General features: G+C 44.0%; 1 protein-coding gene across 1 annotated transcript in view; it reads left to right on the plus strand.

Moving 5' to 3' along the window:
- Window positions 1-27,942, plus strand: part of FAM135B (family with sequence similarity 135 member B) — a 131,133-nt gene that overhangs the window by 99,066 nt on the left and 4,125 nt on the right. Inside the window, exons 8-18 of the mRNA XM_081012485.1 lie at window positions 4,882-5,035; window positions 7,469-7,518; window positions 15,011-15,166; window positions 16,209-16,282; window positions 18,836-18,990; window positions 20,095-22,117; window positions 22,659-22,825; window positions 24,163-24,254; window positions 26,270-26,367; window positions 26,544-26,695; window positions 27,371-27,481. Of these exons, the coding sequence (XP_080868611.1) occupies window positions 4,882-5,035; window positions 7,469-7,518; window positions 15,011-15,166; window positions 16,209-16,282; window positions 18,836-18,990; window positions 20,095-22,117; window positions 22,659-22,825; window positions 24,163-24,254; window positions 26,270-26,367; window positions 26,544-26,695; window positions 27,371-27,481 (3,232 nt within the window). The remainder of the gene's footprint in view (window positions 1-4,881; window positions 5,036-7,468; window positions 7,519-15,010; window positions 15,167-16,208; window positions 16,283-18,835; window positions 18,991-20,094; window positions 22,118-22,658; window positions 22,826-24,162; window positions 24,255-26,269; window positions 26,368-26,543; window positions 26,696-27,370; window positions 27,482-27,942) is intronic.

Genomic DNA, 27,942 nt, shown 5'->3' on the forward strand with positions numbered 1-27,942 from the left:
GTTGCTCTTTCCCAGCTCCTGCCAACCTAGCAGTTCAAAAGCATGCCCAAAAGTGCAAGTAGATAAATAGGTACCACTCCGGTGGGAAGGTAAACGGCGTTTCTGTGCGCTGCTCTGGTTTTGGTGTTCATTGCGCCAGAAGCGGCTTAGTCATGCTGGCCACATGACCCAGAAAAACTGTCTGTGGACAAACATCAGCTCCCTCGGCCTGTAAAGCAAGATGAGCGCTGCAACCCCAGAGTCGTCTGCGACTGGACTTAACTGTCAGGGGTCCTTTACCTTTTTACTATATGTAGGCTATAGAAGCTGTGATATATTGCTGGTAGCCTTGTTCATAACCTTCAGCAACAAAATAAGAATAACAATAATACACAGGACTCAACTTCATTGGATGCCCATGAGATCTCTAGAATTAGAAGAGAGGGAATAAAACTCTCTGTCCTCTTTCTTCCACACAAAGCATATTTTTTCCACCTGCTCAAACCATCTGTCTTAAGAGGCATTGTGAACCTCAGGGTGTGTTCCTGCAGAGGAGGAGGTCAACAGCATTGACGAGAGACCTTCCTCAGGAAATTACACCCAAGGAAAGCAAGAGTACACTCTGAAATATGGCATTGTGAATAGACACTTCTTCCTAATTATTTCTTTTAATAGCTCTTTCAAAATTGCTTCTGTTGGGAGTAAGTAATTTGCCTCATTTGAACATAGCACCGCCACTTTATTCCTCTGTTACTAGTCATTTTACAGCGTTCTGGTAATGACCTGTCACATTATAGAAAAGTAGTAGATCAATAAACGCAGGACAGGTTGGTAATTAAAATGATGCAATGCACACCTTGAAAGTTCATTTGTGATTCTATAATGGTGCTGTTCCAAGGTGCTTTGTGCATGTTTTATGATAAACAATTGGGAAAGGTATTAATTGTCTGCATGTTCCTTGTAGTCAGGCTGTACATTTCTTAATTTGTAAATAGGGGATGGGGTGTAACTCTGCTCTGAATGGTTCAGTGAAAAAGAGATTGGACAAATTCAAGGAGGAGAAAGCTATCAGCGGCTAATAGCCATTATGGCTAAGCTCTGCCTTCACAGTAATGCTCTAAATAGCAGTTGCTGGTAGACACAAGAGGAGAGAGAGCTATTGTGCTCGAATCTTGCTTGCAGGTTTCACACAGACATCTGGATGGCTGCTGTGAGACTAGATGGTCCATTGGCCTGATCCTGCAGGCTCTTTGTATGTACTTGTGAAAACTCATACAAATGTTACTGCTCCTTTCCTGGCAGATCTCTCCTTTTGTGGTTGAACCGATTCCTGAAATTCCAATCCGGACTGTGACTCACACTATGTCAGGTTGAAATAATTTATGTCACACTGACATTTTCTTGCTAATATTCGAGGAGGTTTATGTATACGGTGTAGCGATAGCATGTAAATTCAGTGCCGTTCGCATTCTAATGTGAGCCTGCCTGTTTTATGCTTCCCAAAATAATAGGTGAACTGAAGGGCAACTGTCCTTCAAAATTCACTCTTCTCTGAATTTTGTGATGTAGCTCTCAATCCCAAGCATATGTAGAAATAATAGTAATAATAATAATAATAATAATAGGAGGAGGAAATATGCAGAGAAATGCATACATGAGGGAAAATACCACACAAAAGTGTATTTTATTACAGGGAGCTGCTTTTCAAACTTTGTGTGTTAGGAAAAGCGAGCACTGGGAAATTTTGTTGGCCCAGAGTGAAACAGAGTGTATGGATGTCTGAAGATAAAAAGTCCTTTGAAATCAAAGTGTTTGATGGCACTTTAATTCAAAATTCAAATTTGAAAGTTTGGCTAACGAATAAAAGGTTTTCAACTACAGTGGTACCTCGGGTTAAGTACCTAATTTGTTCCAGAGGTCCGTTCTTAACCTGAAACTGTTCTTAACCTGAAGCACCACTTTAGCTAATGGGGCCTGCCGCCGCGCCACCAGAGCCCGATTTCTGTTCCCATCCTGAAGCAAAGTTCTTAACCCGAGGTACTATTTCTGGGTTGGCGGAGTCTGTAACCTGAAGCGTATGTAACCCGAGGTACCACTGTAGTGCTATGCTGAAATCACATTCAAAAATTCTCAAAGGGGAGAGGAATCTCAGTGAAAGTCTCACGCAGGGGATATGTATTTTTTATTTTATTTTTTGCTGGACTTGGCTTACTTTTGAGGTGACTGATTCTACAAATCATTGGTCCAGTGCCCTGCAGCCTTCCTGGCTTCACACACTTAAGTGAAATCCCAGGGGGCGGGGCAGGGAGAGAGAGATGCCAGGAGTCAATGCCTGTCATAATACTTTTTCAGGTCAGAAAGTGTGGGCACTGAGGGAATCTGACCAGTGCTGGATAAATCTTGGGAGAGATTCAATGTTGCACTGTTACAAATGTTCCATTAGTGCAAGAATTTCTACTTGCCCAATGGAATCAATTCCCCCTTTTCCCACTCCCTATACCCCCCAAAGCCCATTTTGGTGGGTAAGAGGGCGCACCATGGGGGGAGAAGGGGAAGTTCCTAAGGCACTAGTAAAAGTCCTTGTGTGTGTGTCTGCTAGCAGGACCAGTTGTTGTTGTTTAGTCGTTTAGTCATGTCCAACTTTTCGTGACCCCATGGACCAGAACACACCAGGCACTCCTGTCTTCCACTGCCTCCTGCAGTTTGGTCAAACTCATGTTCGTAGCTTCGAGAACACTGTCCAACCATCTCGTCCTCTGTCGTCCCCTTCTCTGTGTACCCTCCATCTTTCCCAACATCAGGGTCTTTTCCAGGGAGTCTTCTCTTCCCCTGAGGTGGCCAAAGTATTGGCGCCTCAGCTTCAGGATCTGTCCTTCCAGTGAGCACTCAGGGCTGATTTCCCTAAGAATGTATCTAAATCCAGCCCATTCACTGGAAAGAAAAACAGACACTGTGCTTGACCAACTTGCAGTAATAACGCAAGACCAAAGCCCCAAACCCACAATTATTATTTTTTTACAAAATTCTCCTGAGAAGAATTTTGTCCTGAGAATGAGTCAGAACAATGAAAATGTCTTTCACGGGTGCAGAAAGCATTTGAAAAACTGGAGGATGGATTTCAGAAAGGCACAAGTTTTTCACTGCTGTAAAATAACGCATCCCCCATTCTGTTCCTCCGTTGTTTATTATCTTGTTTCACAGCATTTTGAACTGAGACAGGCTGCAAACATGTCCTTTAAAACGTTGCCTTGTTTTGCAACCACACTGCATTAAGTTTGAAAATTAGGTGGTGTTGTGAATTGATGACTTTCGAAACAAAATGAAACATTTGGTTGCTGTCGTGGCTTTTCTAAAAAAATCTGAGGGTGGAATACCACCTCCTTGCAGCGTGATAAATACAGCGAGAAGGAAGAAAAAAAATGACATGTGGGAATTGTGTCTTTGCTGTAATTCTCTCTCTCTTTACGCATTGCTACACAAGATACACTGATATATGCATGTACACAAGAGTGCATACAGCTCTGGGCTGTAGGGGAACGTCTTAGTTTAGAAGGGAAGTTAGCATAGTAGTGTTTTATTAAATCACAAATGATTGAGATATAGAGGGATTGTTTCGCTCCTATTGCAAGATCACCAACATAGTCATATGTTGACTATAGCAACTGGTTCAGGACGGATGAGGGACATGATGCTCCAGAAGCCATCAGAAGTGGCTCTCTGGGTGAAGCAGATCCCCTGTACTAGTTTCCCAGCAGGAGGGTTATTGGGTTGCTGTTGTTTACAGGGTTGGGGAGACAGTAGGGAGGTCATCACAGTCACCCTTAGTCTTGGAAACTCCTGGCATGCAAAATACTGGTCTAGGTAGATCTTGGTGTTGTTCTCCAAGGGAAGTCTTTTTCAGCCAACTCAGCCTGGAACTATTGTAAATTGAGGGTTGCAATACTGGTAGAATTAATTGGTGGATTAATTGTATAACCCAAGGGGAAGGTGAGCCTTTTTTATTCTCTTTCGATATACAGTGGACGCTCGGGTTGCGAACGTGATCCATTCGGAGGCACGTTCGCAACCTGCAGTGCCAGGTCTGCACATGCGCAGGTTGCAATTCAGTGCTTCTGCACATGCGCAAAGCATGATTTAGTGCTTCTGCGTATGCGTGACCACCAAAACCAGGTTTCGGCGCGTCCATAACCCAAAAACACGCAACCTGGAGCATCTGTAACCCGAGGTATGACTCCCCCGAATGGCAACTGTTTGAAATACACAAGCGAGCTTGAAAGAACAATCTGCTGCCATTGTGGTTCAATTATAATACTGACTGGGTGAGGATTCTGGCAGCTACCCTCAGTGCAAGGATGGAAAGAATTCTGGACTGGAGTTATTTTGTTCTTGTGGAGGTACCAGTATGTTGGGAGATGGAGCGAGACTACAGAGGGTAATTCTGGATGGCTGCCCAGAGCTAATGGTGTATTTTTGTTTGGGATGTGGCGTATTATGGCTCCTGTGAGCAGAAATCGAAAATGGAATTGCTGGAATGTGGATAACAACAGGGGGAAATATTTCGCACAGAACTATGAAGGCGAAAGCTGAACAGACCAGTGGTTGCAAACATAAAAGAAAATCAAGTGAGGATCAACTTCGGAATGGTTTATTGACTAATTAAGAAATGCAATGTGATACTAGATGATCAGCACTCCGCGAAATTCAGAGCATAGGAAGTCACCCAAAGATATATAATTTGGCATTTATATTTGGCTTTATTTGATTGTTTTGTAATTTGGAATGTTTTGATGTGGTTTTTATTGGATTATTAAAATGGAAAACTTAATAAATATTATTTTTTAAAAATTGAGCATTGCAATAATCAGCTCCTCTTGTCCCTTTCTCTCTTCCTTTCTCATGCAGGGTAGCTTCTATGTGCCCTCTGAAAACTGCATGCAGCATGCGCACAAGTGGCACAAAGACCTCTGCCTCCTGCTCCTCAAGGCGTATCGAGGACTCCACATGTACTATGCCTTCATCACGAAGGAGATTCCCAATTTGCCGCAACTGAAGTTAGGTAAGAGGACAGCCATGGCCTGAGATCTGAGCACGTGGACCGGTTCTCATGTTCAGGTGACTTGAAGCCCAACAAAATGACTGATTCTGCCATACCAATCTCCCCTCTTTGCTGCCATAAGGAAACTGCTTACACACGTCAGTCCAGTTACCTTGGCAATGGGCTCACAGCTTCCTCTCCCTTTAGGAGTGTTTGGAGCACCTTCAAACAACCATTAAAAAGGAAACTTTGTGCAGGGGACACCAAACCCCCAAATTTCAGTTTATCCCCAGCTTAAAGCTCGCCACACTTCTTGCTGCCACAACCCTCTCACCGCCTGCAATACAACAGCAATAATGCCAACCTCCCTGACAGGCTGTTCTATAAGTTCACAGAACAATAAACTTTGGGAATAAGGTAAAGGTAAGGTAACGGGACCCCTGACCATTAGGTCCAGTCGCGGACGATTCTGGGGTTGCGGCGCTCATCTCGCTTTATTGGCCGAGGGAGCCTGCGTACAGCTTCCGAGTCATGTGGCCAGCATGACTAAGCTGCTTCTGGTGAACCAGAGCAGCATACAGAAACGCCGTTTTCCTTCCTGCCGGAGCAGTACCTATTTATCTACGTACTTACACTTTGACATGCTTTCAAACTGCTAGGTTGGCAGGAGCAGGAACCGAGCAACGGGAGCTCACCCCATTGCGGGGATTCGAACCGCCAACCTTCTGATCGGCAAGCCCTAGGCTCTGTGGTTTAGACCACAGCACCACCCGTGTCCCAACCTTGGGAATACAATCTATAAATAACTTATTCTGCATGCCATTATTCTGATTATCACAACCCCAAGCTTTCTTACTCCTCAAAGACATACAGTGAGTGACCATATAGCCAATGTAGCAGGAATGGCTGCACACAGAACAGGTCTTCTTTCTCTCGTCCTCATCTGCAGCTCACCCAGAGCCCCAAGATCTGCTGTGGCGAGTTGAGGGACCCATTGGAGAATATTTTTTAGGGGGGTGGAGTGAGAAGAAGAGCAAATATAAGTGGTGTGTGTACACATATCTTTTTCTAAGCCCCTTTGAGCAGCTCCTTTGGTGAAGGGGGAAAGGTGGACATGTATTTTTGTTGTTGCTGCTTAAGGGGTAAACTGCATGTTTTATTGTTATTTTGTCTTTACAAACTTTACAGATATTTATTTATTTTTTAATTACCCAACACAAAGTGTTGTCTTCCAAGGCAAAGGCAGGTACAGATGTCAAGTCTCGTATACAGTTATCTACATGGCATCAAAACAAACTTAGAAAATCTTTTGCATTACAAATCAAGCTCACATCCACAGGGTACACTTCAATCCACAGGGTATACTTCAATCTAAAGTGTTGAGATAATTTCTCCATAGTGGCTGCTGTGACTGAGATGGGAAAGGAGATAACTGTACTATTGTTAATATACAATATAACTCTAGAGCATATGGAGTCAAACCTGTATTTGTTTGTAATTCCTCTTATTAGGAATTCCTCTGATAGCGAATTAAGTATTCCATAAGTGCCATATACCACATATTGGGTCCAAATTTCATTGGTGGGAGGGGGTGTTTTTGTCCAAGTGGAAGCAACTATTTTACTCGCTGCTGTCATGAGAAAGAATACCAATTATTTATGCTTGACATTTGGATCAACATCATTTTCCATTGATAGCAGGTCTAACATAAGATCAGGCACAAGATGTTGCCCCATAGTGGCAGATGGCAGTGGAAAAAAAATTGGTCCAGAAATTGTTCAGCTGTGGGCACTCCCACCATTTGTGGAGAAATGTGCCTTTTGGCTTACATTCTCTCCAGCATAAAAGTGAGAGAATATGGTTAACTCTTGAAAGGTGTAGGGGTGTCCAGTGCCATCTTATAATGACCTTTAAAGAGCTTTCTGGAGTTTAGCTGAAATGATATGCAGCAGGAGTTTAGAGCATATAGAGTTCAATTTGTGTTCCCCACCTCTCTCAGATTCTACCCATTGTCCATAGGATATGAATCTTTAAAGAGGTCAATTTTTTAAATTCCCTGATTAAATGGGGTGCATAGAAGACTAACAGGCCTTTGACATTTTAATTTAGGATGAATGATGTCACAATTTAATTCCAATTGGCAGGAATAACTCATGTAATGAATCAAATTACCTTTGATTTGCTTTTTTTCCAAAGGGTAGATTGTGGTCTTTATTTAGGCTATATTGAGTTGGTGATGAATATTATTTTAATTTCTTCTTTTTTGGGGGGGGGGGCACCTTTTTGTATCTGGCAAGATATATGAGAAAAGATGGAGCAACTAAGTGTATTCCACCATTTCAATTAAGACATTTGGCTGAGGTCTTCTGATGTTCCTGTTATCATGCAAATCAACCCTGGGCACAGATGCTTCTGAAATAATTGATTGTACCTTTTTCTTCTTATTTTTTCTAGAGGATCTTTCAGTAGAAGACACCCTGTTGCAGCTGTCTGCAGAGCTACAGGTAGCTAGCACAATAGCACACACCCATGTGTGCATTTCCCAAACAACTGCAAGACTAATATATCATTTTTCCTCTTCAAAGATGCATGTCCATTGTCAAGTACATGCATTTGTCTATGGGGAAAGGAGTGTTGTGTTAGAATGCAAACTTTACATGAGTTTTGCATTCCAGCACAATGACTTCTGCATGGGGTTGGAGCACTTTGTCAGAGATTTGCAAATCCATTTCATTCCAGCCCATACCCCTTTTGCATGTTCTTTCCCATAATTCAATTCTGTGCAGTTTCCTTATTCACACGTCATTCTTCTTTTCTAAAAGAAAACACACAAACCTTCTCAAACATATTTTTTTTAAAAAAATATTAATTTTCTGTCAAAATCTGTATATAATGTTTATCTTCTGTCAAAAACGTATCCAAATATTTTGATATGTTTAAATTGCTGAGAGGTGACACATGATCGTGCCTTGTAAGTGACATGGAGCAGGGCCTTCTTGGTGGTGATGCCACATTTTCAGAACATCCTACCTAGTTGTATCTGGTTGGCTTCTGCAGTGGATATATTTCAAAAAAGACTGAATACATATCTTTTATTTTGCCCAGGGTTTTGTATCTTAATGGCAATTGCTATTTCTTGGGGTAGTCCAATCGTTTGTCACTGCTTCTGATTTGATTGTGATCCTGTTGGTCTAACTCTGACTTTTATCATGCTACGCCTTGCTTTACCTAGCTGATGCTCTTATCCTCACTTGGTGCAGATTGTGGGATGTAAAAACAACTAAGAAACAAATAATAATAATAATAATAATAATAATAATAATTAATAATAATAATTTATTTATGCCCCGCCCTGATCCATATGCAGACCAAGTGATTTTGTATAGGAATCTGCAAAGATCAAATCTCTCAAGCTTCCTTACCCCCTATGAAGGAAAGCAAAAGCTATTGAGGCTTTTTTTAAAAAGAAAGAAAGAAAACCCCCTGAAAGGTTTGGAAAGAGGTTTATTTTTCTCTTCAAATTCCATAATGTAAAATCACTGAATGAAGTTGATTGGCAGTAGGCACACAACACAACATACTTTCACCCAACACAGAGTGGTTCATCTTATAAATCTTACTCCCACATGATAGCTACAATGATGGCTAAAAAGATAAAGGTAAAGGACCCCTGACAATTAAGTCTAGTCACGAACTACTCTGGGGTTGCGGCACTCATCTCACTTTACTGGCTGAGGGAGCCGACGTTTGTCCACAGACAGTTTTTCCGGGTCATGTGGTGAGCATGACTAAGCTGCTTCTGGCGAAACCAGAGCAGCGCATGGAAACGCCGTTTACCTTCCCACCAGAGTGGTACCTATTTATCTACTTCAACTTTGACGTGCTTTCGAACTGCTAAGTGGGCAGGAGCAGGGACAGAGTAACGGGAGCTCACCCCATCATGGGGATTCAAACCTCCGACCTTCCGATCGGCAAGCCCCAAAGGCTGAGTGGTTTACACCACAGCGCCACCTGCGTCCCTACAGTGATGGCTACAGCCACTCAAAAGAGATATCCAGCAGAGTTGTTCTTAGTCATGGGATTTTCTGTGGGTGGACAAAATTGGCCTAATATCTGCTAAATGTGGGATCTTATTGTGAGACCATCACTGGTGATGTTTCTTGTGGCTGGCATTATGGTGCCCTGTGGTGTTCTAAAAATGGCTGGGTAGTATTATGCTCAGTTCCAAAGCGAAGAACTTGATTAAGGAAGGGGTATTAGCATTATTATTTATTCATGTACGCGCCACTTAATTGCCAAGGTGTCTTCTAAACAGTTTTACAAGTATAAAAGCAATTACAAAAAGAAAATATTAACACACTTAATTGAAATACACAAGAAAACAACCCCCTCGAAAGATTACAATAAACCACCCACACTTAGAATATTCAATACAAGAGCCCATTAAAACAGCACAACTGTTAAAAGAGTTAAAGCAGCCATTGAAACAGGAAGTTTGGTTCAGGAGATTGGGAAAATGCTTGCTTAAACAGGTGTACCTTCAGAAGATGGTGCAATGGCATTACCAATGGGACACCCCATATTTCAGCAGAGAGAGTATTCCAGAATACTTGGGCTGCCAATGTTATGGACGAAAAGGTCCAAAGCTGGGGTGACGGTCGAAAGCATTCACACCAGTGGTGGAGAAAGGGGATTTATTCAGAGTACAGTAAGAAGATTCAGGGGAACCCAGTTCCAAATCCTATACATTCAGAGATTTATACATTGCGTGGTGAGTTCCCGCCTCCCCCCGATGGAAATAAAGACACATGACATGACTATTTAAGGTTAATGGGCAAAAATGGCCACAACTTTATTGTTTACAGGTGGTGAGCGGTATTGGCTTAGGCATTGGTCCTAACCGACTATCCGGCTTCAGCCTGTTTGCTTGAAGTCTGGGAAAGGTTAACCACCAGTAGGGGGAGTCCTGCTGATGCACATCAACTAGGAGCTCCCCCGGGGTCTCCGCTTGGGGGCGTGCCTTAGGCCCTCACCTCCATAGGCTTCGGACAGGGCCACGCCCCCCAGAATCCTTTCCCAGACTACCCTTTGATATATGGTGAAGGCGATGGTGCTTCCTCCCCCCTTCATCTACATAAAAATACCCTCACCAATGCCTAACCATCAATGCCGAGGAAGTTGTGACGGTTTGCTACAAGGTAAGCGAAAAACCAAGTGGTTGGTGCCAATTTACCAAATGGGAAAAAATCCTACCAGGCCCCTTAACGGCGACCAACCGAGGTCCATAGCAAGGTCCAAAGGAGAAACCTGTGGGCGGGAGGGTGGGAAACCCGTTGAGCTGAGGCAGCAAAAGAGGGAGATCCCTGGCTGCGCCAGCGTAATGGAGGGCAAACCATGCCCTCCCTAAGCCAGCTGATTGGCTGGCCAGGGGATGACGCGGCTGGGGGTTCCCTCAATCACGCGGAGGCTGAAAGCCAGCCTCCGCGCACGTGGGGAGGGTGTGAAGCCCACAACTCCACCTCCCCTCGAGTTTGGAAGTGGCTTTTCAAATACATTGGTTGGACTTTACCATGATTCTATCGGCTATCAGTGTTCCCTATGACAATGTGCTATTTCCTCCTTTTGGTAAACAGGGTAAAAAGTAAAGGTAAAGGACCCCTGGACGCTTAAGTCCAGTCAAAGGCAACTGTGGGGTTGCGGCGCTCATCTTATTTTTCAGGTCGAAAATACAGTTTTCTGGGTCATGTGGCCAGCATGACTTAACCGCTTCTGTCGCAACAGGACACCATGATGGAAGCCAGAGTGCACGGAAATGCCGTTTACCTTCCCACCACAGCAGTACCTATTTATCTACTTACACTGGCGTGCTTTCTAACTGCTAGGTTGGCAGGAGCTGGGACAGAGCAACAGGAGCTCACTCCGTTGCGGGGATTTGGCAAGCCCAAAAGGCTCTGTGGTTTAGACCACAGTGCCCCCTGCCCCTTTGACTGAACTTAACCGTCCAGGAGTCCTTTACCTTTACCTAACCCAGGTAAGGAGAGGGATGTCTGGGGTTTTTCTAGCTTACTTTGCTGTCCAGTACAATTTTTAGGACAGGACAAGGTCGCAAAATATGGGAGTTGGGTGCTGGCAGTCTCATGGTAGCTTTTGCTGACCATTGCAGTGCATCGTTTATAGGTGATTAGTCCGGAAGGTTGAAAAATAGAAGAAAGGTTGAATGTTTATGCTTGTCCCCAATTCAAGCTGGGTTAAAAGGTTACTGGGGAGACCAAAACTATGCTTTGCTTGCTTCCAGCTGATTTTCGAGGCCAAAGCTGAAGTCCGCTGCATGTAGAAGGATGGAATCTCTTGCTAATGCCTGGTGTTTGAAGCAAGTGGAGTTTATTATTCTAGAAAGGAAGCTAGTGAGGTTCCCTTCAGATTCTTTTAGACCAGCGGTTCTAAACCTGCGGGTCCCCAGATGTTGTTGGACTACAACTCCCATCATCCCTGAGCTCTGGCCTTGCTAGCTAGGGATGATGGGAGTTGTAGTTCAACAACATCTGGGGACCCACAAATTTAGAAAGGCTGTTTTAGACCATCATCCTTGCTCTCAGCTTTCTGGGGTGATAGGAGTTGGAGTCCTACAATGTACAGGCAGCACTATGTTGGCAAACCCTGAACTAAGACATGCATTTTATTATCTGATACTCAGAGGTATGTTGCATCTGAATATTGAAGCCCCATTTCGCTGCCATAGCTAAGAGCATTTGACTGATCTGTTCTCTGTGTAATTGATCAGATCTGGGGAATTTGCCACTTCCACAGTTTATGGCTGCAGAAGAGAACCCCCAAAGAAGAGACCACACTGAATTATCCCCACCACCCCCAGCAAAATGATAATAAGCAACGGTTGGCCACAGAACAAAGAGAGATTTATTCTGCCAGTATCTCTGTTTGAAATCTCTGATTTTCATCGTGCGGCATTTTCTAATTCTAAACTAAAAACTAGGCTGACCACCCTGCTGGGAAATGCTTGGAGGAACAAACAAGGGAAATATTGCAGATGCATCAGAAAAAGTTTGGCGTGTTAGTGGGGTTTTTAAAAAACATTATAGATGGAGCAGCACCATCTAGCGGACAATGTATAATTGACAACAAGAGATGTCTGTTGTTTCTATTTTTGCAGTCCATAGGAAAGAACACTTAGTTGTCCACAGGCAGTTTCAGCAGAATAGTAGCATTAGGGACAACCCTGAGTTTCAGCAAGGAAACCTGCTGGTGCAACATTCCTTGTAATGCTAGAAAAGACATGTGAGGGAATGTTTGGTCCAGCCAGTCGAAACTTCCTGTTCCTCCTGGCTGGAACATCCTTCCTTTTGCATGTGATAGAAGGTGGGCGTGACTTAACATGTCCAGGTAACAAAAGGACGAGTCACGCAGCACACCTTTCTCCTTCTTTGTTTGACCAGCTTCTGGCTAGGACTGCTCTGCTAGCTCTCAGCTAGCAGAAGCACTGGGATTATTCCCTCATATGTGGTAGATCCACATGTACATATTTGTAACTAAGTCTGCGTTCAGGAATCCAACTGTGAACTGATGTGAGTGAACTTCTTTTGTTGACTTTGAATAAGATTGTTTCGTCTTTATTCTTTTAAGAGGGATTCAAGGGAACTTACCAGGAACGTACAATTCAACCTGAGGCAGATTGAATTGTATAATAGTGAGAGGCTTGCACAAGCCTGCAACCAGCTATCTGCTGTGCATATAAAAAGGGGGAATGTAACTGTGCTACATAAAGGAACTTGCTAGCGCAAGTTAGGAAGGATATTAATAAACAATATATCTTCTCCTGCCATCCTGAACATTCCCACATGTATTGCATCTCATGTTGCTTTGAAGGGGTTCCCAACCCCCACCAAGCAGAATTTGGGGGAGCATAAAGATCTGGAGGGAGAAAGGGAAATGGTTGTAAATTGTCCCATACCCACCTTCATCTGGTGAGAGCATCTCATCCTGTCAACACTGCACAGAATAGCCTCTTGCCAGCAGGAGAAACTCTGGATCTCAGCCTCTGTAAGAGATATTTGCCATAAATCACCCCATCTTTCGCTGTCAGCTGAAATCCGTTCCCTGAACTAGACTCGCAAAACAGTTTGAATATTTTACTACTCCCATTATCCTTGTCAGAAGCTCAGTCTAGATTGATGCTCATGAGTAATGTTCATTTGAAGAAGCTGGAAATAGGGAAGGAGAGGGGCAGGACACAGATGCCATCAAATCCAGAGCAAGATTGAGTTGAACTCGGCAAGAAGCAATTTTTTCAGGAGAATTTGAAGCCCCTTCCAGGAGGAAATGACTGAGGAACTCTGAGGGAGGAATAAGTGCTTAGCAACATTTCCAGTATAGGCTTCTGTACCTCACGTTGCCAACATTGAGTTTCACACTGAGTTGTCTTTCAAGATGCACGAAATACCAAGGAAATTACCAGATGAATTAGAGAGTTGGAATAGAAGACCCTTTGTGTCCCATCCAACTCTACAATTTTATGATCAATTCTACAAGGGTGAGAAAAGAGCCTTGATAAAAGTTGCAAAATTTCAACATAGCTTCCTTAATATGCACAATACACTCAAACTGTCTTAATGTCTTCTACTAGCTGGGGATGAGGACGTAAATGCTGGCTAAGCCTACCTGAGCTGGGAATCCTGAACTCCTTATCTTGGTGCATATTGGCAAAAGATTGCCCCCTAATTCAAAGGTGTTAGGGGTCATAATGTCTCTGAACACCAGCTGCTAGGAGTCACAAGAGGACAGGGTGCTATTGCACATTGTTAAGATGATGATGATGATTTACTTGTACCCCACCCATCTGACTGGGTTGCCCCAGCCACTCTGGGTGGCTTCCAACAGAAAAAACGTTAGGCATTAAAAGTCTCCTGATACAAGACTGCCTTCAGATGTCTATGGAAAGTTGTTTATCTCCTTGACATCTGATGGGAGGGCGTTCCACAGAGCGGTGCCACTACCAAGAAGGCCCTCTGCCTGGTTCCCTGTAACTTCACTTCTCACAATGAGGGAACTTCCAGAAGGCCTTCTGAGATGAATGTCAGTGTCTGGGCTGCAGAATAAGGTGGAGACGCTCCTTCAGGTAAACAGGGCCAATGCCATTAGGGCTTTAAGGGTCAGCACCAACACTTTGATTGCGTTCAGAAATGCACTGGGAGCCAATGTAGATCTTTTAGGACCCGTGTCCTGCTTGTGTCAGCTGCTCCATAGGCAAATGGTTGATCACCGTGAAAAACTGGATGCCGTATTAGATGGGTTTGTGGCCTAATCTAGCAGAACTCTTCTTGTGTTGTTTTGCCTAAGTTTATTTCCCATACAGTCATACCTCGGGTTACAGATGCTTTGGGTTGCGCACCGCGCCAAACCCAGAAGTACCGGAATGGGTTACTTCTGCCTTTCAGTGTTTGCGCATGCGCAGAAGTGCTAAATCACGCTTTGTGCATGCGCAGAAGCACCGAATTGTGACCCGCACATGCACAGACGTGGTGCTGTGGGTTGCGGACGCTGCGGGTTGCAAACGTGCTTCCCGCATGGAACACGTTCGCATCCCGAGCATCCACTGTAGTTGGAACCCAATTAGGCTATACAGTGGTACCTCTAGTTATGGACTCGATCCATTCCGGGGTGCCATTTGCACCCCAAAAAGTCTGCAACTAGAGCGCTGCTTCTGTGCACATGCACAGCGGGATATAGCTCTTCTGCGCATGCGCAGGTGATGAAACTAGGAAGTATACACTTCCGGGTTTGCCACGTTCGTATCCTGAAAAAACGCAACTGGAGACTCACATAACAAGAGGTACGACTGTGCTGTGCTGTTCTGAATCATTTTCGGTCTCCACCAGGCTTATTCAGATGTTTGACCTTTTGCAAAATGAAATAAAATAAAAACCAGTTCAAAGGTCATTGTCACTAGTTTGCCTTGACAATATCTACTTTGTACCTTTCCAGATGCTGAACAATCCAGAAAAGATAGCAGAGCAGATCAGCAAAGACCTCACTTGGCTCTGCTCCCACCTTTTGGCTCTCTGGACCCAGTTTCTGGAGTTCGTAACCCTGCACCCAGATGTCACAGCCTATCTCGTTCAGGAACATCACACGCTGAGGGTAACCTTGCAAGATGGTTCTGAACCCTACTTGGAGGAACAACCTGATACAATTGAAGGCTACAGGCAATCCCACTAATTTTTAAGGGCATTGCAGAATTGTTTTGTGCGTCTTTAGGGGTTCCCAAATTTCATGAATTTCTTAAAATTTAGCATAACCAAGATTGCATTGAGTTGTTTTGGACGATGTGACCAGTAATAATGACAATAAACGGAAGTGCTACCACATTTTCAATAAAATGCTGATTTCAATCTTATTTGCCCTTAAACCCCCATTTTATTTTGTCATTTGCTGTCAGGAGGGTCTCAGAAAGAAAATCTCCCCAAAAATTATGGAAGGGAAAGCAGAATTTTGGTGATATCCATGTGGGTGTCTTTGAATCTTGTAAAATTATGCAGTAGGTGTGAATGTCTGTGTTCTTTCATTTTACTATTCCACTCCCCCAAGTTTCCCAAAAAGGAGATGATTTAGCATTCTGGCATCTTCCCCAAGGATACTTCCAGAAAGTGTGGAAAGCCGGGATATCTGATTGTGGAGCACCCAAGAGTGGCATACTAAATTTGCTTATGTTTGGCTCCATCACAGGAATGAGTTATACCCAGTTTATGTCACCTTCACATAGGTTCACCTATAAATCTGTCCTGCTCTGTCCCATTTTCACACTTATTTACATCCACACACCCCAAAAATGTGCATTTAAATACACATTTTAAAGCACGAATTTTTCAAAATGCACACTTCCAGACATTTTCTTCCTCCCTCCTGCCAAAATGCATGTTTAACTGGATTGACCCCTACATTGGGGAGTTCCTAATATTTATTTTCTTGTAGTCAGCACAACTTCTGGACTCACTTGTCCGAACAAGCCAAGGTATATTTTCGTTGCGCCCCAAACTTCTGCGGCCTTTTTACATGCACTGCTGACTTTGATTCCAGGAATGTCAGATGCAGTGGGCTGTTACGTAGACAATATACAAATAAACATAGATTGTAGACTATGTTTTGAAGGTGATACACCTTCTAACATGTTTTTCTTTGCCAGGTAAGAAGATTCTCTGAGGCTTTCTTTCATGCTGAGCATCAAAAGCCTGCCGTTGTGACTTTCCAGGAAAGCCTGTATGTAATTTTTGATGCATTTCTACCTTTTGACTGTGGTGTTATATAATTTAATGACATTTATTTTCTCACTTATTAAAAGAAAAATATGACACACTTATGTGACCATGCAATTCTGGGCATAGCTACCTAGTAGTAGGCTCCGTGGCACTAAATGGGGCTTATTCCCTGCAAGGTAGGTACAGCATCACATCCTAATATACTGCAATGCTGATTTTGGGAGGTCAAGCCCACACATGGTGTCTTCCAACCCACAGAAAATACAATATATGCACTTTCCTCCAGTGTCCCAGTTTTCCAGGGACAGTCCCAGATTTACAGAAGCACTTCCCAGCAGGGTGGTCAGCCTAGTTTTTAGTTCAGAATTGGAAAATGTTGCACAATAGAAACCAGAGATTTCAAAGAGAGATACTGGCAGAATCAATCTCTCTTTCTTCTGTGGCCAACAGTTGCTTATTGTCATTTTGCCAGGGGGTGCTTCTGTGATCAGATCAATTACATGGGGGACGGATCGGTCTAACGCTCTTAGTTCTGGCAGCTAAGCTAAATGGGGCTTCCATATTCTGATGCAACCTCCCTTTGAGTATCAGATAATAAATGCATGTCTTTGTTCAGGGTTTGCCAACATGGTGCTGCCTACACATTGTAGGACTCAAACTCCTATCATCCCCAGAAAGCTGACAGCAAGGATAATGGAAGTTGCAGACACTCCCAAGTGCCCTAGTTTTCTAGGGACAGTCCCAGATTTACAGAAGCCATCCTGGTTTCTGATTTGATTCCGGAATGTCTCGCTTTTCCTTAGGACATCCCTATTCACACTGGAGAAATGTTGGAGGAAATGGTAGAATATCCCTATTTACACCGGAGAAAAGTTGGGGGTATAGAGTTATCCGACCCCCAAGCCATCTGAAGGCAGTCCTGTATAGTGAATGTTTTATTGTGCTTTTATATTTGTCTGAAGCTGCCCAGAGCGGCTGCGGCAACCCACTCAGATGGGCAAGGTATAAATAGTAAAATTATTGGTATTATGGAAAAGGCCATCCCTATTTTGATCGGAGAAATGTTGGAGGTGTAGTGGGCACCTCCAGTGTAGTGGTACCTTCCAGTGTAATTGGGGGCCACCATGAAGAAGGCACTGTCTCAAGTCACCATATAACATATCCCACCCTGAGAGGTGAGATATTCTCCTTTTCCTCCCCCAGTTCTAAAGACATGGGCTGGCACACATCTGTGTCTCAAGTAGGGCATAGAATGAGTGTTTGGTGTAAGGAAAGGATCTGTCACAGAAGTAAAGCCATAAGAAGTACAAATGCTGTGGAATAAGCAGTGGGTGGTGCTGTGGGTTAAACCACAGAGCCTAGGACTTGCCGATCAGAAGATCGGCAGTTCTAATCCCCGCGACGGTGTGAGCTCCCATTGCTTGGTACCTGCTCCTGCCAACCTAGCAGTTTGAAAGCACGTCAAAGTGCAAGTAGATAAATAGGTACTGCTCCGGCAGGAAGGTAAATGGCATTTCCGTGCACTGCTCTGGTTCGCCAGAAGTGGCTTAGTCATGCTGGCCACATGACCTGGAAGCTGTACGCCAGCTCCCTCGGCCAATAAAGCGAGATGAGCACCGCAACCCCAGAGTCGGCCATGACTGGACCTAATGGTCAGGGGTCACTTTAACTTTAACTTTACATTATTACATGAACACTGTTACACAGCATTTGATATTTTCATTTACATACATTCATCGAAATAAGATGGGTTTATGAAGCAATTCTATATTCTCCCACCACACTGACGAAGAATTCTACGAAACAGTAATCAATATACAGAATCAATGTTCAGTGTTGGACATCATATTTGCTGAATACACAAAGCTTCACAGCTTGTCTTTCATCGTACAAAGTTTGGTACTTCGCTTCATTTAAAGATTTTCAGAGACCTTGAGACTAAAGATTTCATTTTATACTTCTTATGGTTTGAAGGAATTCTCTAAAGATTGTCTATTACATATGCATATGGTCATTGTGTTGCCTAGACATTGCTGACGTTCTCTTTGCAACACAGGGGTTTGTTTGTTTGGTTACAGAAATAAAGCCAGCAGGGGTAGGGAACCTCAAGCCTAGGGGCCAAGATGACCCTCCGGTCCCCTCTAGTCTGGCCCTTGGAGCTCTCCTTAGGCCACACCCCTCAGTGACTGCTTCATACCCAGAATGTTTTACCCTGCTGAAATGTGTTCTTTCTTTCTTTCGCTTGGGTGGAGCACAGGGGTATGGAAACTAGCCTACCATTCCGATGTAAAGTTTCCATTCGTTGCTCTACCCACTTTTTCATCTGGTCCTGTCCACATGGCCCTCAGGAGGTTGCCTGGAATGGAATGCAGCCCCCAGACTGAAAAATGCCCACCCCCACTGCTGATTTAGACGGCGTTTCATGTTTGGTTCAAGTGGGTTGTTGCTGGTGATCATGGCAAGCTCTCTAGGGGGCGGGAACTCAGTCCAATGGAAATGGAGGTGGGGAAACTCTACACTAGGGAAAAGTTACCCTTCTGTTTCTTCCAAACAGCATCCAGCATCACAACCAAATCTCATCAGAAGTCCGGAACTCCGAGTACCTCACCAGCATGCCGCCCCTGCCAGTAGAGTGCCTAGACATTGATGGAGACTGGGGCACGCTGCCGATTATTTTTGAAGACAGATATGTCGATTTCCCCTACAAAGGTGGGTAATAAACTGAGCTTTGGAGCTCCTCCTTCGGAACTTTGCTTTCTTTTTTCTTTTTGAAATAATTTTTATTTGGTTTTACAAGTACAATGGTACCTCGGTTTCCAAACAGCTTAGTTCACGAACAACTTGGAACCTGAACGCTGCAAAACCAGAAGTAGGTGTTCCGGTTTTCAAACTTTTTTCAGAAGCCAAACGTGCTCCGTTTTGAGTCCTACACTGTTCCTCTTCCTTTCTCTGTGTGTTCTGTTTGTAAATTGAGTCCCCCCACTGCTAATGAGAGACTTCCTCTTCCATTCTGAGGTTGTCCCAGGCACCCACGCAACACAGAGGTGATATTTGGAGCTTATATTTGGTTCTTTTGTTTTTTGTTTTTATTTTTGTCATTTTTGTTTGTGTGGTTTTTTGTTTTTGTGACTGTGGCTTGTGACTTCGTTTCTGTGACTTGTTTCTGTGATTGTGTGGAACCCATTTCAGCTACTGATTGATTGATTGACACTGGGCACTGTACTGCAGGGGATGCCACAAGAATGCTGTAGAATCCCAACTCTTCCCCTTTTTGTATTATTCTTTTTTGTAATTGTTATATAAAAGGAGATAAAGGACTCCTGGGTGGTGAAGTCCAGTCAAAGGCATTTATGGGGTTGCAGCGCTCATCTCGCTTTCAGGCCGAGGGAGCTGGCGTTTGTCTACAGACAGCTTTCCAGGTCATGTGGCCAGCATGACTAAACCACTTCTGGCACAATAGAACACCGTGACAGAAACCAGAGTGCACGGAAACATCGTTTACCTTCCCACCACAGCAGTACCTATTTATCTACTTGCACTGGCATGCTTTCAAACCGCTAGGTTGGCAGGAGCTGGGACAGAGCAATGAGAGCTCACTCCGTTGTGGGGATTTGAACTGCCGACCAAAGAGGCTCCATGGTTTAGACCACAATGCCACCTGAATCCCAACTGTTATATATTGTAACTCAATAAAACTGTTTTTTGAATCAAGCTGGTAATTTTACTGAAACAATTAGTTTCTAGTGTTGCTATAATAATCACTGGGTATTCTCTCTCTCTCTCTCTCTCTCTCTCTCTCTCTCTCTCTTTCAGTTCAGAGCTTGGACAGCTTGCCGGACTATGTTGTTTCTGCTGCTGGCAAATCACAAGTGGACTTAATAGGAAAAAATGAGGATCCTCCTTCAAATGATGACACTGCTTTAGCAAAGGGAGACTTCAGGAACAATGTCCCTTTCATCATCCATACAGATAGGATAAATGGGAAATCAGTGTATGGTCGCAGCTATCCAAAAGGAGATTCCTGTATGGCTGAGAGTCTCAAGGATCACCCCACAACTCAGGTACACACAATGAATGGAGATGCCCAGTCCCATGGGGATGAGTCAGATCTGGCTAGCAATATGATTTCTGGTTTGCAATCAGAATTCCTGAAAGATAATACAGAAAGCCTTAAGACACCAATGGAGCTTTCAGAAAATATGAGTGAGGCCGCTTATTTGGACATAAGCCCAGTGTGTAATAATGACCACCAAGGAGAACCAATGCTAGTCATGACTGCCCAGTATGATGGTGGCACATGTGGACAACACAAACATTTGAATGAGATTGAATTGAGCCAAGCAGCTTCAGGGGATGGTTGTGGGTCTACTCTCACTTCAGACAAACTCCTATTTGATGAAGGAAATGCCCAAGAGAAATCAGCGGATCAGAGTTGTGAGTCAACACTGCCATCCTTGAGGACATTTGATGTAAGTGATGATTTGGGTTCACTGAACCAGATAAAAGACGCTGAGGAGATTAAGGAGCAAAGAGTGCAGGAGTGTGAGGAGTTCAGCTTGACATCAGGGGTCATTAAGAGATCTTCATCACTAATCTCAGACTCAGGGATTGAAAGCGAGCCAAGTTCAGTAGCTTGGTCTGATGCACGGAATAAGGCTTTGGAGTTACCCAGCGACCGGGAGATTCTTCACCAGCTCGTCAGAAGGCACGCGATTCACCGTAACTCTCTGGAGGGCGGACACACAGAAAGCAATACCAGCTTGCCCAGTGGCATCCAAGCCTCCCTCACCTCAATCAGCTCCTTGCCCTATGAGGAGGAAGAGCGGGAGGTGGAGCCCAATAAGCTGACAAAATCTATCTCAGCTCCTCAGATCAGTAGCCCTGAGGAGCCTGTTGATGACATGGATATATCAAAACATGCAAAAACAATATTGGACACAGCAGAGGGACAATACGTGGAAATAGGGAGCACCAGCATGGCCCTAGCAGAAAATGTTTCCATGTGCCGGAAAGGCAGAGAAAATTGTGGGTTGCCGCTTCCATTTGCTACCATGGAACACCCCAAATCTGCCTTTGAAGAAAATGTTGACAGTCCTCACTTACCAGAAGCTGCCGAGGGCTTTTCAGAGGTGGACTGTGGCTTGGAAGCCACAGGAGAAGCTGTGCTTCTAATGCAAAATGAAAATCTAGATGACACAGTTGAAAGCCAGCTGCCAAAGAGAACAGAGGAGATCTGCTTGGGAAGGGTTGGTGACTATTTGGACACCAACACCACTCCTCTTGATGTGTATGAGGAAGAGGTAAATTTGCACACAGTCCATGGTTCGTATTCCACAAACGTTGAGGTTTTTTCACACCATGAGGGCCACATGCCAGACTGTACTAGCACAGCCTCATCAGAGGTGGTACCTGAACCTGTCTCTGCAAAGGGTCCCCATGACAGTTCTCTTGCCAATGGCAAAGTAGTGACATGTGGTGGAGAAATACCCAACTTACAAGAAATTGATCTGGATAACAGACCCGGCTGTGGATCCTACTGTGCAGAACCAGAAAACCGAGAGTTCAAGATGGTGGCAAACAGCACAAGCTTCCATTCAGTGGCTCCAGGGGCACTGGCGCTCGAGAGCAAAAAGGCTATTGAGGTGGTCAACTTATCTGTTTCTTGCACAGCCACCTGCCTTCCTTTTTCTTCGGTCCTCAAAGAGAACCCACCAGTGGCTGGCTTCTCCTCCAAGCAGGTCACTTCTCCAATTACTCACCAACCGGTCGGATCCTTTGGGGTCATCTCCTGTGAGTCCAGTGATGTGGATGGGGAGGCCAATGAAAGGATGCTTAGGTAAGTAGGTCCAAGGGCTTTTCATTCCCCACATGTTCTATCGGCCGCAATTTCCTGGATTTGGTGGGTTGATTTGGTACTTCTGATTACACCAGCAGCTGGGGTTCAGGAAGCCCAGAAGCTCAGCTAGGTCATTCTTTTTACAATTTGGATTGAAGGTGGTTTTGGGGGAAGCACATAAAAATGCAACATTTCATGAGATACATATAGGATAGCTATGGATTGTGGCTAATGCCATATTTACATTGCTTGCCAAACCAGTGGTGGGAGCACACTGGATGTCAACATGATGTCATATGATTGACAGGTGGGTGGTTCCAATCACCTGTCAAAATTGTCCTACTGGGGTGTGGGAGATACAGATCTGTCCCAGTGGGCCAAAAAGGTCCCCCAGCCCAGCAACATTGGAGACTGTATGGCTGGCATTTGGGTTGAGATTTGAAAATCCAACTCTCACCCCAGCCCTTTGAATGCAATGGTTGAAAAGTCACATGTTGTTGAATGCCCATCTCAATCAGTGATTAATTAGTGTATTCTCCAGTTTTCATCAGGCCAAAGAAAAATTTAAAAAAGAGCTGAAGATTGAAGGATTTCTGTACAGTGACTTAACTGCACTCGCTTCTGATATCCCATATTTCCCACCAGAGGAAGAGGAAGAAAATTTTGAAGATGGGATTCACCTAGTGGTCTGTGTCCATGGACTGGATGGTAAGGCCAAAGAGGCGATGTGGGGATAACTGGGCATTCTGAATATACAGTGTTCACACAATACATAATTAGGTGTGATATGAAAGCAGACAGCTGCAGTTACGTTAGTCATAAAGACCATGGTTAGGGGGTCTTCAAACTTGGGTTGGACTATAAATCCCAGCCTCCTCTGGAAAGTAACCCAGTGCTTCAGAACTTTCACAAAGTCATGGGTGTTCTGAACCACAGGCCCCAAGGAAGGAATGTATGAGTGGTTTGATGCAGGGATACCAAAGAAGGATTACAGAAAGACCAGACATCCAGTTCTAGTGCTTTATAAGCTTACAACACAGTGTGCAGAGCCTCACTGCCTTTAAAGACATAGGGTGGACACTGCAACCGTGAGAGGTCATCATCATCATTTTATTTGCATGCCGCCTTGCCACAGTTAAAAACAATGCTCAAGTTGACTTGCAACATGACAAGATTTACATAATTACAAAAGTCATAAACAATAAATAAACCACATCAAAAAAAATACACAACCAAATGGAAAACAATTTCCACATAAATCAAGACCTAAAGCTAAGAATACAGCATTAATATCATGGTTTAAAATGGCATAGGTAAAAAATAACAGCAATTATTTTAATTAAAACAACTGGAGCCCTCTTTGCATCATGACATGTCCATACCCAAGCAAACATTCATACAACCTTTATGCACAAAGCAGCATGCATCACTTTACCCAGAACCTCCTATCACACCTGGCTGGTGAGGCCATAGGTAGCAGCTACTCAAAGCTTCTCCACTCTAGGCCTAGAACTCAGTACCCCAAGGTCCACAGATTAGCATAGCATCAAAGTAAACCAAGTAGCATATACCAAAGCAAATAAATATACACATATGAGCTCATTCTTGCAACAACTTCCAGTTAGTTTGGAGTTATCTTGGCCACCAATATGGTGCTTGAATGCCTTCCAGAACATTTGACCTTGGGTTCAACACACTGGGTCAAAGTTTGATAGGATGAAAATTGCCCTGAAAATGAATCACTATTTTAGATGAGGCACTGCATTCACACTGGGGGCATCACAGCCATATCACTGAAAGACAAGTCACTTCCCACCTCCTCAGGATATGCCTGCAGTGAGAGCGGGAATGCAAAGTCATGCAAAGTGGCCAGCCAAGATACATGGACTCATTATCAGAAGAATCCACTCATGTTTGCTCTGAAAAGAGACATACCAGACTGTCATTGTCAATCCCCCTCCCCAGTAAGCAGGATGAGAGATGGGTGGATGATGTCCTTCAGCATGGAACCTGTGTCTTAGAAAAGCAATTTCTTCCCTCTCAAGGTAACAGTGCAGATCTACGGCTGGTAAAAACTTTCATCGAACTGGGTCTCCCCGGTGGAAAGCTTGACTTCTTGATGTCAGAAAGGAACCAGGTATTTTGCTCATTTCTTACTTCTTCAAGGTTTGTACCTCAAGTTTCCATCTCATAATGATGCGTTCAACACAGTTAATCATACCACAATTTAAAAAATGGAACACAAAGCCGCAGAAAATAATTACAAATACATTGGAGCTCAAGGGACACTCCTTCTTATCAAGGAAGACCCATGTGGTGGTGTTTTTTTTAATATGTCCTCTGTGATTAAGCACATCCTCCCATGTCTAAATAAAATGGAAGATAGTAAGTTTCAGAGAAAACCATTAATTATCAGTGCAGGCAAAACAAACAGGCCAGAGTCTATATTTAAGTTTACGAGCATGTTTAGTGGATGGCAATATTGCAAATTGGATGTGCTCGTGTTTTTCTTTGGAACGAGTGGCAATTAGCAAGATGGATTTTCTCTCTCACACAAAAAGAAGCATTAATTACTGGATATGTTTCCCTTGAATCTTTGTCCCAGCATTTGATGATTATTTCCCAGGCATCTCATTAGTTTTGAATCTGATGCAGAGCTGATGGGATTACAAAACAGCACAGCTCCAGAGAAAAAGGGCCATTTGCCATCCTCATCCCTCTGAATTCCGTTCCTCCATCATTCCCTTTCTGTTTATTACAAGCAACAACAGAATGCATGGCTTAGCATTTGCATAACTACACATTGCTGGCCCTCAATGGGTACTAATTATAACTGCTCAACCACAAAATATCAGAACTACGTTGCAACAATGCAACTTTGTGGTAGCTTTGCGGTCAACATTAACCATCTGATGGTTTCATAGAGCTGGTGCCAAATGCAGCTGGACTTAAAGTGGTAGTAAAAGTAGCAGTAGGAAGCTTACAGTGCATTGGAAGGGCTTCATCACCAACCCTTCAGCTCTGAGCCATGCCAGTGAAGGCCAGAAATTAAGGATGAGACTGGAATATTGACTGAGGCTGTGATCCTCTAACTCTTTTCCACCTTGAGGTCCACGTTCCCTTCTGACCTACCTTCCAGAGGTTGCATGCGAGTGGTGGGTTAGGTGAGAGGCAAAAGTGGATAGAAAAATTAATGCAAATTTTAATTTTGTGCAGTAGGCCAATTTTTGCACAGCTTTCTTTAGCCTCCATCCAGACTAGTAAGAGGAATTGTCAGAATGCAAGTACAATTCCCTGCTGGGCAAAAACATTCATGGAAGACACAAAGTCAAGCCAATGGAAGACATGGCCTTAGGAAAGTGAGTGTGTCTGGGGAAATTTCCAGGGGACAGACAGAGGTGCCTAGAGAGTCACATTTGATCTGCTTACTTGAGGTCCACCATCCCTGCTATTACAGTCACATGTGAATAACTCCCATTGAACACAGGGGTGCTTACATTTGAATAGACATGGGTAAGATTATGCCAATACAGGCTAACAGTTGTGTACCCCAATGCATACAATTTTGTTTGTGTGGTTGGGTTGGAGAGCTGCACTGCAACATTCAGAGAGGTTGTGTTTAGATTTGCATACTGGTTTGGGAACTGCGAATTAGGTAAAGGTAAAGGGACCCCTGACCATTAGGTCCAGTCGTGGCCAACTCTGGGGTTGCGGTGCTCATCTCGCTTTACTGGCCAAGAGAGCCGGCGTACAGCTTCTGGGTCATGTGGCCAGTATGACTAAGCCGCTTCTGGCGAACCAGAGCAGCACATGGAAATGCCGTTTACCTTCCCGCCGGAGTGGTACCTATTGATCTACTTGCACTTTGACGTGCTTTTGAACTGCTAAGTTGGCAGGAGCAGGGACCGTGTGAATTAGGTAGTTTCTCATTAATATGAAAGCCAGGTTGAATTTCTTTATCATCCCTACCACACACCCAACACCAGTTGCAGAGCCAACAGAAGTGAGCCTCTGAAATGCATGGCATGCCTTGGGCAGGTGTATTCTTCTTTTAAATATCCTCAAATTTCTTTTGTTAATCATTTCAAATATATGGCTTACATATGAAAACTTGGAAGGGTACTACCAACTGTTCTTCTCTTGATTTAACAGACGGACACATTTGCAGATTTTGATACAATGACTGACCGTTTGCTGGATGAAATAATTCAGCACATTCAGCTGTACAACTTGTCGATATCGCGAATAAGGTAAATAGCAGTGGCAACTGTGGAGCAAGGCGACGTCATTTTCATAGGCTACTGTTTGGTTGTTAATTTATTGAATGGTGGCCCTTTCTGCTTTTGTGCATCACTTTGAGGTTCCTTTGAATGCAGAGCAATGAAGGCGTTCTCTACATAAATGGATTAAAATTGTGTCCCCACAGTTTCATCGGCCACTCCCTTGGCAATGTCATCATCCGATCCGTGTTAACCCGGCCCAGATTTCGCTATTACCTCAATAAGCTGCATACTTTCCTTTCCCTCTCTGGGCCTCACCTGGGAACGCTTTACAACAACAGTACTTTGGTTAGTACAGGTAAGAGCTACCGGCTGTTTGAAGGGAAACACTGAAAGTATGAGAGTGGTTCTAACATCCTGTCTAATGTTTCTTTCCTCATGCTATGAAATGTCATAGGAGTGTCTCCAACCAGGAATGTTATACAACCACGGAAACCAATTCACTGAAGACCATTGGTTTCTGTGGACATGCTCTGGTTTCAATGGGTATACTCTGAGTTTTATTGGGAAGATCTCTCTCTCTCTCTCTCTCTCTCTCTCTCTCTCTCTCTCACACACACACACACACACACACACACACATATACACACACACAGACACACACACACACACACACATAGAGAGAGAGAGAGAACAACCAACCTCACCAAATGCACAAAATGAACATGCTTTATAAACATGTGGACTTTGCATGTCCATTTTGGTTTTGAATAAATAAACTAAAACTTAAAAATTGCCCAGTAGCACCTTAGAGACCAACTAAGTTTGTTTTGGGTATAGGCTTTCGTGTGCATGCACACTTCTTCAGTTTTGAATGACCCAGGCCACTCAGCTTCCCCCAGTAGTTCTCAGACTCCCTTGGAAATAGCTGCTTTGAGGTTTAATGCAGAATTGATCTCCCTCAATAGATTTGCTGGGCTTCACCCCACACAAGTGCTCTTGGAAACCCACAAATCACCATTGCTTTTTCTAGGCTTGTGGCTCATGCAGAAGCTGAAAAAATCCGGGTCACTTTTGCAGCTGACCTTCAGGGACAATGCAGATCTGCGGAAATGTTTCCTCTACCAGCTCAGCCAAAAAACAGGTGGGTGAGTTAAAATCAAAGCCTCTATTCTAGCAAGTGGTGGTGTCTTCATCTGCTTGTCTGAAATCCAGTTGACTTGGGGAAACGGCCATTTCACAGAAAGTGGTTTCCTGTTTGGCTGCTACCATAGGAGCCAACTGCTAGGGGTCGAGGTCCCCTCGCTCCCCCTCCCAAATAAAATATTTTAGGGAGCTGGAGACCCCCAAAGTTGCTGGGCATTGCCATTCAAATGGTGTGTGTGCACTGTGGCATGTGATCAATTTTATGTGGCCTGGAGCTTACCTGCTCCTCCATGTTTTATTCAAGTTGGCATCCCTGGCTACTACTATGCTGTAAAAAAGAGGTAAAGGACCCCTGGACGGTTAAGTCCAGTCAAAGGTGACTATGGGGTTGTGGCGCTCATCTCGCTTTCAGGCCGAGGGAGCCGGTGTTTGTCCACAGACAGCTTTCCGGGTCATGGG

This window comes from Podarcis pityusensis, assembly GCF_964106645.2.
Source record: "Podarcis pityusensis genome assembly, chromosome: 7".
NCBI classification, from domain to species: Eukaryota; Metazoa; Chordata; class Lepidosauria; order Squamata; family Lacertidae; genus Podarcis; species Podarcis pityusensis.